At 46.9% G+C, this 14,292-nt stretch overlaps 1 protein-coding gene across 1 annotated transcript in view; it reads right to left on the bottom strand.

The window, feature by feature from the left end:
* LOC134550629 (protein kinase C-binding protein NELL1-like) overlaps positions 1–14,292 on the bottom strand; it is a 619,611-nt gene that overhangs the window by 29,734 nt on the left and 575,585 nt on the right. The window contains exon 6 of the mRNA XM_063397360.1: positions 9,490–9,585. Within this exon, the coding sequence (XP_063253430.1) occupies positions 9,490–9,585 (96 nt within the window). The remainder of the gene's footprint in view (positions 1–9,489; positions 9,586–14,292) is intronic.

Genomic DNA, 14,292 nt, shown 5'->3' with positions numbered 1-14,292 from the left:
GCCCTTTAAGTCTGGCACTTAATACACAGCAGTGTAAAGAGGAGGGGGACACGAAATCCAGAGATGTGAATATATTGTGTATGAGTTTCTTTAACTAGACTGAATTCAGCATTCATGAAAAATCCCATTAAATGCAGTGAGGTGACACCAGTTCCATTTCCCCACAAGTTAACAGAGCACCAATGTCAGCTGTGTCACATTTCTCACTTTGGGAGTTCCTCCTCCCTGGAAGAATTTCCTCCAAAGGAGCTATTTCAATTTATTGTCACAGTGAACCAGCTCACTGCTGGAGCCATTCAGCAAATGGACTAAGTGACCAATTTAATTCTGTGGATTGCAGCAGGAAGATATAATAATGGCTTTAACACAGCAGTTAATTTATTTAACACACAGAAAGGAAACTTTCAGCACAACCAGGACAACCTACAGCTTTAGCACAGAAATGTCTCTTTTTACAGTGGCTGGACAGGGAGCAGCGGACTGCCTCCTTCTGTCAGGTTGTATTTAATTCTTTTCACATTTCCAAACTCTACATACCATGGAGAGGATCTGCAGAAATCCCCACAGCCAATTCAGTGAGACAGACATTGGATACAGAGAAATTCTGCTCAGTATTGATCAGATTGTGCATCCTCAGTGACCCCCCACCATCCACCCACACAGGCAACCTTCCTTCCTCTCACCCAGGGATGTCCACACCTAACAAAACCTGCTGAGAAAAGGGAAGGGACTGAACAACCCCAAATCCAATCTCTTCCAAAGAAACCTGTGACTCCTGAGTGAAGTCCTGTCCAAGGGAGGCTCAGAGCAGCCAGGCATTGTCACCCTGCATGTCCCTGCCCTGCACAGGGTCCCTGGCACTGCTGAGGAGCTGTCACTGCTGCCAGCACACACCTCACACTGCCCCAGCTGGGACCCCACCAGAGCTGAGATTGTTCTGGGAAAGGACAAGATTGCAGAGGGGAAATGGAAGAAAACTTCTGAGGGGTGAATGAAATCTCTGCTTCCTCCACACGGTTCATGGAAAGAATTGAAAAACTCTGTGCTGGATATTCCCAGGGTGAAAACTCAAACAATTTAAGGAGAGGACAGATGGGCTTTGCTAGAAAACTCAAGTCCCTTCCCTAGAAACAGCTTCCATTAACTTTGGAGTTCACAACCTGCCAGGGTTGTTATGGACACAAAACAAAAACCTCTTGAAACACACAGGGAATTTCCCTGGTTTTTAATTCATTTTGGGAGGACTGAGGGGCTTTCCAGAGCTGCTCCTGATCACAGGGTGAGTGCCTTTCCAGTTCTCCCAGCTCCAGGAGCACCTCTGCCCACAGCTGACAGGAGGATGATGTTGGTGGGGCTGCCAGGACCTGTCCAAGGTCCTGCTGGGCTGTGCTGGGCAGAGCAGAGGTGCCACTGCTGCCAGGGGTGCAGGGAGAGGAGCAGTGCTGAGCTCCCCTCACACCCCCACAGGCCTGCCCAGCCTGGAGCCCCCCACATTTCAAACCCTGGAATGAGCCCAGGAGCTGGGAGGCTCCAGAAGTGGCACAGAAACACGGCCAGCTGTGCCAGGGACACAGGGATGCCACTCCCTGTGACCAGACACTCCTGCAGCTGAGCAATTCCTCTGCTGGCACTGCTGGAGAGGGCAGAACCCAATTCAGAGCCCAGGCTGGGACAGGACACAGGTTCAGCTGGGCCCTGGATGGCCACAAGGGTTCAGGGCTCTCATTTCATGTCTCACTCACAAGATAAATGAGCACCACTCCAGAGACTGGATTGGCACCAAACAGAAAATGTCTCTCCAGAAAAAATCAACTAAGAAAGGGAATTTCACCCTCTCACATACCAACTTTACCATTCACTTGTCTCTGAAATGACTGATCTGCTTAGCAGATACCACCTGCTGAAAGAAATAATTCAGGTGTTGCACATCTCAAGTGGTAGAAACTCCAGCTATTGAACTGCCTGAATTGCTAAATCAGAAATGCCTTTTGAAAAGCAAGAAAATGATTGATGTATTTAGGGAGAACTCTATTTCTGCAAATGTAAAGGACGGAACATTTTTATCAAACCATTATAAAAAGTTGTAAAATAACCTTGACACAGTTCCTGAAGGTTGGGTGTGACCACTATTTTAAAGTTGCTTCAATCACAATGGAACCAGCAAAGGAAATATTCAACCAGAACCACACGAGTTCCCTCTTGTGCTTCACACCTACCCTGCATTAGGCACTGCATTATTTTTACATCTTGCACATTCTGGCCCTGGGGACCACAGGCACAAACAAAAGCCCAGCAAAAGCCACAGGAGTGTTCAGAGTGAGCTGTGAGCACTGAGCCTGGGGCAGGCCTTAGTGCCACCCTTCCCAGGACACAGACTCACAGGTGTCCCCCACACCCAGCAGGTATTGCTGCACTGATTTTACCTGTTCATCTTTAATACCAGCAGGACTGTTGGGTGATCCAGAAAAGGTCTGCTGTGAGGGGAAGCCTTTGGTGCATTAGGTACTTGCTGCAGAACAGTGACACAGCACTAGGAAAGGAACCACAGACCATAAAAATGTTCACTTGGCACAGAAACAGCCTGGGAGGGGAGAGAAAGTGTCCAAGGTTCCCTCTCAGCAAATCTGCCCTTTCCATCTCTTCTCTGTCGTACACAGAGCTCAGCCCTCACCATAAACTCGTTTCCTTGGCTGCACACACTGCACAGTTCAGCAGCTCTGCCCAGAGTCACCTCCTCTGATGGGGGGGTACTGCACAATCCATGAAATCCCCCTGGAGCAGGCTGCTGGAACCAGGGGTGTCACTCTGCACAAACAGGGACTGAGGGGCTGAAACCCAGCAGGGCTGGGGCTGTCACAGAGGCTGTGGCATTCAGGAGGGGCTGGCACGCCCTGCAGCAAGGGCTGCACTCACATTTGCACCCTGACTCCTCACAGCAAAGGGACTGCATTAGTTCTCCTCGTTGGACATCAGCCACAGGCCACACAAGGCACCTGAGCAAGGATTGATCCCATTTTATTCACCTTCCAAGGGTCACAGGAGTGAGGACTGATCCCTCCTCCAGATGTCAGCCCAGGGACAGCAAGGGGCTGATGCTGCTGTGGTGATTAATTCTGAGCAGTGTGGGGGAGATCCTGCCCAGGAGTCCCACAGCTCTGTGCTCTCCCTGCTCCTGCCCCTTCCAGCTTCAGGCTGTGCTCACAGGGCTCACACAGAGGGCAATGCTTGAAGCATTCTGGTACCAGGAGTTTTTGCAGGGGGGAAAAAGAAAGTCTTACATGAAAAAAGAAAAAAAAATGCAGGAAAACTGACTTCTTGTCAGAATTGAGCACACAATCAGTTGCACAACATCAGCATCCTTTTCTCCTGGGGTTTTCTCCAGTCCCTTCCCTTGCTGGAGTATTTCTCAAAAGGAAATTGGTTTCTTATGCTGGTTTTGATGATTGAGGCACATTTTCTCCACTGCACCTTGATTCACCTCTCTGAGACCACTCATGAAATATTTCAGCATTCACTGTTTGAACTTCAGCAAAAACAAGGCTCCACACAGTAAAACTCTCAGAGCTGTGCACATTTTCTGAAGAGACTGAACTGTCTGCTCAGTTTGAACAGGATCTTACTCCTGGATCAGCCAGTGAGATTAAGGAGTTAAAATGGCACATTCATCACTGGCAAATCCATCACACGGATTGTTCCACACAAAAACCCCACTCCAGGTGCTCTTTTATTTCACTACAGCCATTTCTTATTCATTTCACCTCATTCAAGCTGCACCAGATCCTGAGGCTCCCATTCAAGTGAAATTCCCAGGGAAGCCAAGAGGATTCCTGTGTTAAAAAATTTAAGCACCTCTCTCTGCCTGCCTGAGTTTTATTGAGCCTGGAGTTTTATTTCTAGGTTATCATCAGCAAATTTAAATATTCATGGTTGATTTTCCAGTCCAGAGCTGGCTATTAATAAGACAAGGTAAGGTGGCAAAGAGCTTATTAAACTCAGTAATGTTCCCTAAATAATGCCTGGAGCTGCAGAGCTTGATGTAGTTTTTATTCAGATTTTAGCTGGTCTACTGCCTAATTCTGGTACTTCTCTGTAGAATTACTGTTTTCCACTGATACAGGCATCTGCCTGGAAAAAAGTTTAAAAAAAGAAAAGGGGTTGCACTGTTCTGGCAAAATAAGCTGTAAATGAGCATTACTGCACTGCACTCAACAGCAGACTGGCTGGGATTTTTTAATCACAGGAAAATGAGATGTCATTTGTACTTCATTCACCATGAAGTTGGTATTTTAAAGCAACTGTCTTTTCTGTACAGCTCACATCACAAGCAAAGCTTCACATGTGGAAATTTCTTAGTTGCAACATGGAAATTTCATTAACACGTGAATATTTCTATTTGCTCAAACACAAATATTAGCCCAGAATTTTGGATGTTTTGTAGTCTTTAAATAGATTCAGATGTGATTCTGCCACTTGAAACAAATTCAAACCCCACTGCCTGAGCCCTCAGAGCCCACGAGGAGCCTGCAGCAGATGTGGCTGCACACAGAATGTGTGGAGGATGCTCCAGGTGCTGGACTGGACAGAGGCTGAATCAGGCACTGGGAACTCTGTGAAAGGACTGGAGCACCACAGCCCCCAGCAGAGCCCCAAAATGCCTCAGCCTGGGCAGGGCTGTGTGCACAGTTGGGCCAGGCAAGGTCTCAGTGCAGGGAGCTCAGCAGGAGCACAGGGCTTTTGTGCTCAGAGTCAGAGTTTGCTGCTCTCACTACACACCAGGATCCTACTGTGCCCCTGGATGGGAACTGTGGAGGAGCAAACCCCCAGCCCTGTGAGCCCAAACACCCAGAGAGAGCAGGAGCCAGCACAGCTCCCCTCCCCAGGGCCTGCCAGGGGCTCCCACAGGGCACACACAGGCCCTGGCAGTTTGTGCCAGCCTGGCCAGGACAGCCTGCCCTGCTCACAGCAGGCTCTGCTCTCCCTGGGCAGCCAGGGCAGCTCTGCCAGCCCTCCTCACTGACCTGGGGCTGTGCAGGGCCGTGCTCACACTGCCCCTGCTCTCTGCGGGGCTGTGCTCACACTGTGCTCACACTGCCCCTGCTCTCTGCAGGGCTGTGCTCACACTGTGCTCACACTGCCCCTGCTCTCTGCAGGGCTGTGCTCACACTGTGCTCACACTGCCCCTGCTCTCTGCAGCTGCTGCTGGTCAGGGACATTCTGCCTTTCTAAAATACATTATCTATATATTATATACACTATATTATTGTATATTATACACATATAGAGATATTATAATATATATATTTATGTATATATTTATATATCTATAAACACAATATCCCAGTGTCACTGATGGGCTTGGCCTTGGCCACTGCTGGGTCTGTCTTGGACAGGCAAAATCTCTTCTGGCACCTTCTCCACAGAAGCCTCCCTGCTCTCCCTCCCCCTGCCAAAAGTTTGCCACACAAATCATACAAAGTCATACAAATAATAAATCATTTTGATGAGTAAAAAACAGTTCAAATGCTAGAACTATTTTTTACTCATCAAGGTATCGTATTGTGTAAAAGATTAATACAAATTATATCCCTTAAATTAGAAACACAGAAAAAGAAACAGACACAAAGACATGCACATAGGAAATCAGCTACACAGGAAGGTAAAAATATTACATAAAAACCAACAAACCACCAGCACAAACCACTACCCCAAACCTGGGGTCTGTTCAGTGGTTTTTCCTGCCTTTTAAAATCCAACTATTCCACATTTATGTATATCTGAGGCTGCCTCAAACCCCTCTGTTGCTCCCTGCTCCCCCCCAGGATGATCATTTGTGCAGACAGACACTGGCAATGATCCAGCCCTGCCCAGAGTGCTCAGATGCATTTCTCAGAGCCCTGCACAGGACTGCAGCACTGCAGGCAGTGCCCAAGGAGTGCCCACAATTCCCAGGCACTCAAGCCTCTGTTTGCTCCTCCCTCTGATATCAGAGGCTGTCCTCTTCATCTCATCCTCACTGCAGCAGCAGCAGGAGTGACAAACACTGCACAGACAGAGAATAACTGGGAACTGTCCACACAATCAGCATTAAACTCCTCTGACCTGGGGGTCAGCCACAGACACAAAAAGCAGCTCAGTGAACGATCTGTGCACTGTTTCTCTCTTTTAAAGGCTGCACAAAGATGGGATGGATGGAAAATTGGGGCCCTGGAGTTCCTGCTGCCAGCAGCTCTCCCAGAGTGCTCTGTCTGTGCTCCTCCCTGCACACCAAAAGGGCTCTCAGAGACTTGAACAGGGAGCCCTGCCAGGGATGCCCCTGGGCTCAATCCCACCGGGGCACACACAGTCACAGATGCCATCTCCAGCTCAGCCACTGTGCTGGGATTGTGCAGCAATGGCACTAAAAACTCCCACAGCAAAGGTTTCCAACACAACCATCACAACTGTGCTAAATACAATGGAATGGGAATGACCACAGAGATCATAGATTTCAGCTCTGGCCACAAAACACAAAGTGAACCAAAAAAAGTGATTTGAGGATAAAATCAGATCCTAAATACTACAAAAATCCAGTTAGAAGCATCCAACAGATACTTAAAGAAACAGCATGATAGAGAATGGATGGAGAAAGGAATGACTGGACAGTATCTGTGAATATCAATTTGCAGTTCACCTTCAAAAAGGAAAGAGAGCCCCACAACTTATGATGATTTCTCATGTCAAGCCAAGCCAATGGCAAGAGGTAATTCTTCTCAGCAGCACGCTGAATTATGGATCTGTACATAAGCCTGAAATGTGTATTTTAATTTCACCTGAGTAAATTACCAGTATAAATCCTGCCCTTCTCAAATACCTCTGAATTTTTAATTAACTTAATATCATCATTTCAAGCAGGCAGTCAGGAACTCTGAGTAACACCTGATTCCTATTCAGCAGCAAACACTCCTGCTTTTCAGCAGCATTCCCAATCACTGCCTCACTCCACCCTTTCCATGGCACTGAAGCCAATTTGGGTCACCCTGTTTTTAGCTGGTGCCGAGTCCTTTCAGCTCACAAATGATGCAGAAGGAGTTGCTGTGGCGTCAGCTTGAAGGACATTTCCAAATGCCCTGTGCCAAATGGAATGCATTCCCAAAACTCTCCACTTTACCTCTGCCACCCTCATTTCACTGGGAGCTTCACCAGACCAGGCTCTGCCAGGAACATTCAGCTCTGAGCTGAAGGGTTGTCCCCATTTCACTGTCTCAGGGCTGTGTCACAGTGACTGAGGGCACCACACACTGAATAAACAAAGGGCTTGTTCCTGATGTCAGAGACAAGAGGGGAACAAGCAAACGTGGGGTTAGAACACTCAGGAGTCCTTTAAAAACTGCACAAACTGCAGTGAGACCATGAGGAAAGCCTTTATTGCAGTGCCCCTGTCCCTGGCACTGCATCTTTGAGGGGTGATCAGGGAGCAAAGGGAGCCCTGCTCCAAATGTGTTCATCACCCCTGCTCTGAGCCCTCAGGCTGGCCAGGACAAGCAGCCACAGGAGGCTGGGGCTGTTCTCACAGCCCTGAGGGCACTGAGCCACTGAAATGTGCCTGTGACACAAGATGGATCTGCTGGAGCTGTTCTCACAGCCCTGAGGGCACTGAGCCACTGAAATGTGCCTGTGACACAAGATGGATCTGCTGGAGCTTCCAACCTCCCCAACACAACCAGAATGTGCCAATTTCTCACACACAAAGTCCCGTTCATTCTCAAACCAGCCTGCATGTCAGATTGCTCAACGTTAGCATCATGATCTTGATTTGTGGCACACTGGTAAACTCTACACATTTCAAAGCAAAAAACAAACTGCCTTCTGTTGCAGTAGTATAGATTTTATTCACTGAAGCCATCTCCTTCTGACATCTACCTCTAAACTGCCTGATACAATGGCAGTACCACTGCTGCCATGCCTCCTTTAGTTGGTGTGCTCACATTGCAGATCAAAACAACACAAAAGCCATGGAAACACAGGGCTCAGAAATGGTTATGTCCTGCATTTATCCATTTTACACCATCACTCCAACAGCTGGGAGAATCTGTGCTCCAGACACCAGAGTCCCTTCCCAGCTGTGAGAACAAAGAATGTTCTGGATCCCTGGGAAGAGCCCCGGGCAGAGGAGCTCAGGGCTGGCTCAGCCCTGGCAGCAGCTCGGGGTCCCAGCACAGAACACATCCCCAGCCCTGCACCCCTCGGGGGCACCGAGAGCTCTGGGCAGCAGGGGCTGCAGGAGGAGCACAAAATGAGCCTGGGCAGCAGCAGGAGCACTGCAGGGCTCTGGGGGAGGAATGCCTGGCACTGCCTCCCCAGGACACTGCCAGGACTCACTTCTGAGAGCAGGAGGCTGGGGAGGGCTTTTCCTGTTTAAAACAAGGCTGTGGGCAAAAAAATTAACTACTCATATTTATTCTAGATGAGATGGAAATATTAATGTCCTGGTTCATTGTTAAATAATCACCAACAATGCTGACAACCAGAAACTGCAGGCTGTGAGTATAAACTGATCAGGCTTCATCCTCAGAGAACTTCTTAAAGCTGATTATTGACAACTGGGCTGCAGTGACTTCAATAAACACACAAATTACTGCACAATCTCTGCCCTACAAGTGCTTCCACTGATTGAACTGTAACAGGGATTTCTCTGTTTTCATTGTTTTCTTCTGAAACAATTCACCAATTACAGTCTCATCCACACTACAGCACAGAACCTGCATCAGCAATCCCCTTCACATCCAAAAATAAATACATGTACAAACAGTTATTAACAGACATGCAGGGCAAGAAAACTCCCCTCATCCAGTTAGTTAAGCAACAGAAAACCTCAATAAACACACAAGAAAATAAACCTCAAATCTGCTAAATAAAGGAAATAACAAGAGTCCTGTATGGGGTTTGATGAGATCCCTTTCTCCTCATTTAAGGCAGACAAGGAACCAGCGCTCTGTGAAACCACCTGAAAGGTGGAACTGTGAGGCTGCCACAAGCAGATCCTGAACAAGAAAAACCTGGGAACAGGCAGAGTCTAATCATGACCAGTGAGAGATCTTTGAATAGGCTGTGATTCTATAAAACTGGGACTTACAAACAAATCCAATATTAATAATTCAATAACTTGAAGTGAAAAGCAATCATCTACATTCTGGTCTGACTGGCACAACAAATTTCATAAAAGCAGAAGGAAACCTTGAGCTCGCTCCACAGGAAACTGGTGGAGCAAATATTTTTCATTTGCTGTCCCTTCTAATTAACCAGAGGTGCAGGCTGGAAGCCAAAGCAGAAACATCCCTGATGGAATTCAGCATGGAAAGGTTCAGACAAGACAAACTGAGTGCAGGAAAGGCAGAAATGGAACAGTCACATCCTCACTGGAAAGAGAACACCAAGCAGAATGAAAGGCTGCAAAGGAATCACTTCTCCCACATCTCATTGCCAAAGAAGGTGTTTCCAGTAAAGCCTTACCTTTCTCACAGTGACTGCCAGTGAATCCAGAAGGGCAGAGACATTTGTTAGGAGCTACACAAGTTCCTCCATTCCTGCACCCTTCTTCACACAGTGCTGCAAGATAAAAGGAATGTGTGGGTAAGACTTAGTTTAAAAAAATTTCTGATTTCTAAGCAATGAACAGAACTTAGCCCATTGGAATTCAGTCCACCTGCAAACACAGAAGTGACTCACTAAAATGACAAGAGGAAAAAGCTCAGATTACACCTTGGGCAAAGCAGGTACCAATAAAAGATGAGGAAGCTTCTGGGAGAAGAAGAGAAGAGAACAGAAAATCCATCCCATGGTTTTAATGGGGCTGATCCTCCTTCCCTTTATTGAATGCACATGTGACAATCCCAATGCTCTGCTGGTCCACAGCAGACAGGCAGGGGATGGTGTTAAACACTGTGTTCCTCACTGCTGGCAAACACTCCACTGAAAGGTCTGCAAACACATCACATTGTGCTTTGTCAGTTTTTATTGCAGAGGGTAAAGCATGTTTGGTGGAGTTAAGAAATCAAATAGGGTGAGGATGATGAGTGAAAATACGAGAACGGCTCAAGCACAATGTGAACGTCTCACTGAGATGGGAACCAACCCGAAATTTACTGTGAGAGGTGAGTGGCACACGGTGCCACTGCAGTTTGTCTTTGCATCATACAAATGTGCTCATTGTACTCCCTGCTTGTTTTAACAGAGGGGTACAGAACCATTTATATTTACAAACAGAACAGCTGCTTTAGAGATCAGTAAAGCTTCATCAGTCCTAAGGATAACGAAGTACGTCCAGAAGCACAACAGAAGCATCTTCGCCTGCCTGGTCCATCACCACAGCTCTGTACAGACCTCACTTCAAATCTCACTGGGCTCACTGCAAACCCCTGAACTCAGTGACAGCACTGCAGTCCAGGCCTGCCTGGCTGTGGTGGGGTACAGGGAATATTCCCACACAAAACTGATTTTCCAGCAGCACACAGCTCCCAGATCTCCCATCCCAGTGCTCCAATGCACACGAGCACCCTCTGCAGACACATCCAGCACAAGGACAGCTGGGTCACCCCAGTGTCACACTGGGAATTCTCTCCTCTTGCCTCGCCCTGAGCACTGACAGGCATCCTCAGCAATAGAACACAAGCCTGGTTACCAAGCAGAAACATTCTGGCTCAGGTGAGAGATTTACTCTGCATTGCTAAATACAAACCCACCCAAGCACCCCAAATAACTGTGTGCTGTGAAAAACACCAGGATGCTCAATGGCTGTAACAAAAATGCCCACAATGGTAATAAAACACTGGATTGAGGTAATTCTCCATCTGAGAGAAGCTATCTTTGGAAATTGTGGGGAAACTTTAGGAAAGCATTTCCAGTCACTGCTGGAAGTGAGGATGTTCACTGTGGGCAGTCACAGCCCCCAAAGTCTCAAATTCAGCAAGGTTTTTTTAAGGTTGCTTTACCTTACTGTAAACATAATTGAATCTGGGAAAAAAGAAAACACTTGTTCTGACAGCTACACAAAATCTGCAATAGCAAACCAAGGGATTATTGACAGCATTTAACTGCCTGAAGGTGACATTACTGGGAGGAATCAGATGAAAATGGGAAATAAAAGGTCAGTGGGACTTTCAGGTCTGGATCAGGCACGTGTAAAAACAAGTAATTTACAATTAATTTACAAAGACACTGTGAGAGCCTGAGCTGTTTCTTTTTAACCAAGCACACTTAAATTCAGGGGCTGGAGAGGTGGAGGAAGAGACATTCAAACACAGTGCTGAAACATCCACACTAAATAATGAATTCCCTCATGCAGGTCTGGGTAACTTTTACACTCCTACACCTCTTCTGACCTTTGCAGTTGATGGACCAAAAAAAGAATTGAAACAACTATTAACTGGAGACAATCTCAGATCTCACCTGCACTTTAAATGAGAAACCTTTTCTGGAGCTAAAATATTACCACAATAGCAGACTCCTAAAAACGAAAAAAGTGTATTTTTAGCAATTGCTTTAATTTTCCCAGTGGCAAAAGACATGTTCATCTCAATACCAGGATTTACCTGAGATAATCTTACCAAATTAGTTTTATCCATTAGAAAAGAGGCCAGGCTTCAATATTTTGCCTTCTCAAAGAGACACCAGATTATTCAGTAGGGAAAAAAGTGATATTGTTCTCATCATTCCAGAGAAATTCCAGTCTAAAAGCAAAGATTGCTTCTGTTCAGGCTGGTGTGACAGCAGGTGTTACATACATCACCATCAGCTTTATAATCATCATAATCTGCTGCTTTTAAATAAATTCTTTCATCTCAAGCTTTTACACATTGTGAACAGTTAAGCCTTACAACCCCCCAGTGAGGAGGATGCATTAAGAGCCTGAACCTCCACAGAACAGAGTTAACTACAGAAATATAATTTAATAAGGAACGCATGTCAGAAGTAAGAGCAGAAAAACAAACATGATCTTTGTGTGTGTAATCTTTGAATGAGCCAGGAGCATTCCAGAAACCCAAGGGCCACCGTCTCTGCCAGTGGCAATTAGTAATGCACACAATTCCCTCAGTGCCTGAGAATTTGCCCTCTGAACTGCTGGAGCTGCAGGGCTCCAAGGAGTTCCTCACTGCCCCACGTGTGAGCCCATCCTGCTGGCAGTGTCTGTGCATGCACAGCATCCATGCAAATATTGCAGCTGCATCCACAGAACAGGCACGGCCTGGCCTTGTGTTTGCATGCACTGTATCCATGCAAATATTGCAGCTGCATCCACAGAACAGGCACAGTATCCATGCAAATACTGCAGCTGCATCCACAGAACAGGCACAGTATCCATGCCAATATTGCAGCTGCATCCACATAACAGGCACAGCCTGGCCTTGGGTTTGCCCCAGTCCCTGTCCCTGTCTGTATTTTCTGCAGAGAACTGAGCAGTGACCTGTCAGGGCATGGCAAACCAAAAGGAAAATGATGTGCAGATCCCGGGGTGCTTTCTGCAGAGCAGGGACACCTTGGTCCCCAGTGTGACTCCAATTATCCTGCACAGTGCACTCTCCATCCTGCTGTGCAGGCTCCAGCACAGGGACCTGTACTGCAAACCTGGAGTGATGAGAAACCCCTGCAGCCACAGCTGGAGTGTGCCTTGGATTGGATGTGCTGGAAAGATTTCTTCCCAAAAAGGGAGGCTGTGAGCCCTGCAACAGGCTGCCAGGGCAGGGGGCAGTCCCACCCCTGAGATGTCCCAAGGACGTGCCTTGGCCCTGGGGACAAGCTCCAGGGATGGATGCTCAGGGCTGGGGTCACAGCTGCACTCAAGGACCTGGCAAGCCTTTTCCAACCTGAACCATTGTGTGACTCTGTCAGAGGTGCTGGAACCTTCCAGAAGCACAGCACTCACAGCCTGGAGCGTCTGGCCAGAATTTTCTCTCCCAACACGTGCAGAACACTCCAGAGAGGGTTTGCCTGCCCCCCAAACTGAGCACAGCCCTGCAGGAGCACCAGGGGACAGAGGCTGCCTGGGCTTTTTCGGTCCTTTGGGTTCATTTAGGATGATGTAGTTCAACATAAATCTGAAATACCTTTCTCATGCATTACTCAGGGTACACAGTTTAGAGCAGAAGAAATAAAGCACATAAAAGACAGCTGCAATCCTTCCATAAAGCACAGCGTACATCCCCAGTGGAATATGATTTCCAAACACATTTCCAATTCCACCTTCTCAGGGCACCTCGTTACAACATTCAGTTTGCACAAACAGACTGTAGGAACACCTCCTGTATTTCTTGGCAATAGAACATTTAATTTTATGGTGCATAAAATGCATTTCTCTTAACAGATGTATTGGTTCCCTGACACCATGACTAAACTGCTTCGTATCCCTAAATGCTGCGTGGGGAAATGGCAAAGCTGTGGCATTTATCTTTGTTGTTGTGGCACACACTCCTCACATCCTGCTTCCCTGAATAACAACAAACACAGCTTGGACTGCTCTGAAGAGATTGGATCACGTGCATGCAGAGATATTCCCACACACTTTGTGTTCATGCACACAGAGTGTCTCAGCTGTGCATCCTAAAGTGCACAAGAACGACAAGACTGTTCATAGAAAAGAAATTACTAAAATAAAGAAAGAGATTTTAAAAGGGCAGTAGCAATACATTTTTCACAAAATGAAATTCATCCTTCAGCTTGTCCAAGGTTAGCCCCCTCCCCAAATCAAGGTTTAACAGGCCATTTAATTGTGTCCTGTAAAAAAAAATAGATTTTGCTCTGCGCTGAAAAATGTAAGGATGGAGAAACATAATTGCAATATTCCCTAATTAATGCAGGAAAAACCATGTGCATATGTTTTACATTTGAGGAAAATGGCTGTGAGGACCCACCAGAGGCACACAGCAGCCACCACTGCCCAGACCCTGCAGAGATCCTACAGATCCTACAGACACCACAGAGACACCCCACAGACACCCCCCACAGACACCCCCCACAGACACCCCCCACAGACACCCCCCACAGACACCTGCATCTGGGACTGCTTTTACCAAACCTTCTAAAAATAGTTTCCAAAACATATTACTGCAATCTGCAAGCATTCCCTCCAAAGAACAAGCAAATGAGCTCCACAAAGCACCTGCTCTTTGAAATAAGGCACAAATGACAGGAGAGGCTTCTGTGAGAATGAACTTCACTGAAATACTCAGGTTTGAGCATGAACAGACAGCTACAGACGAAATATCTCAAGACAAAATTAAAATTATTAGATTGAAGCGGTGCTGCAAAGGCATATAATAT

This window comes from Prinia subflava, chromosome 5 (genome assembly GCF_021018805.1).
Source record: "Prinia subflava isolate CZ2003 ecotype Zambia chromosome 5, Cam_Psub_1.2, whole genome shotgun sequence".
Taxonomy (NCBI): Eukaryota; Metazoa; Chordata; class Aves; order Passeriformes; family Cisticolidae; genus Prinia; species Prinia subflava.
This window is presented reverse-complemented; position numbering and strand designations above follow the sequence as displayed.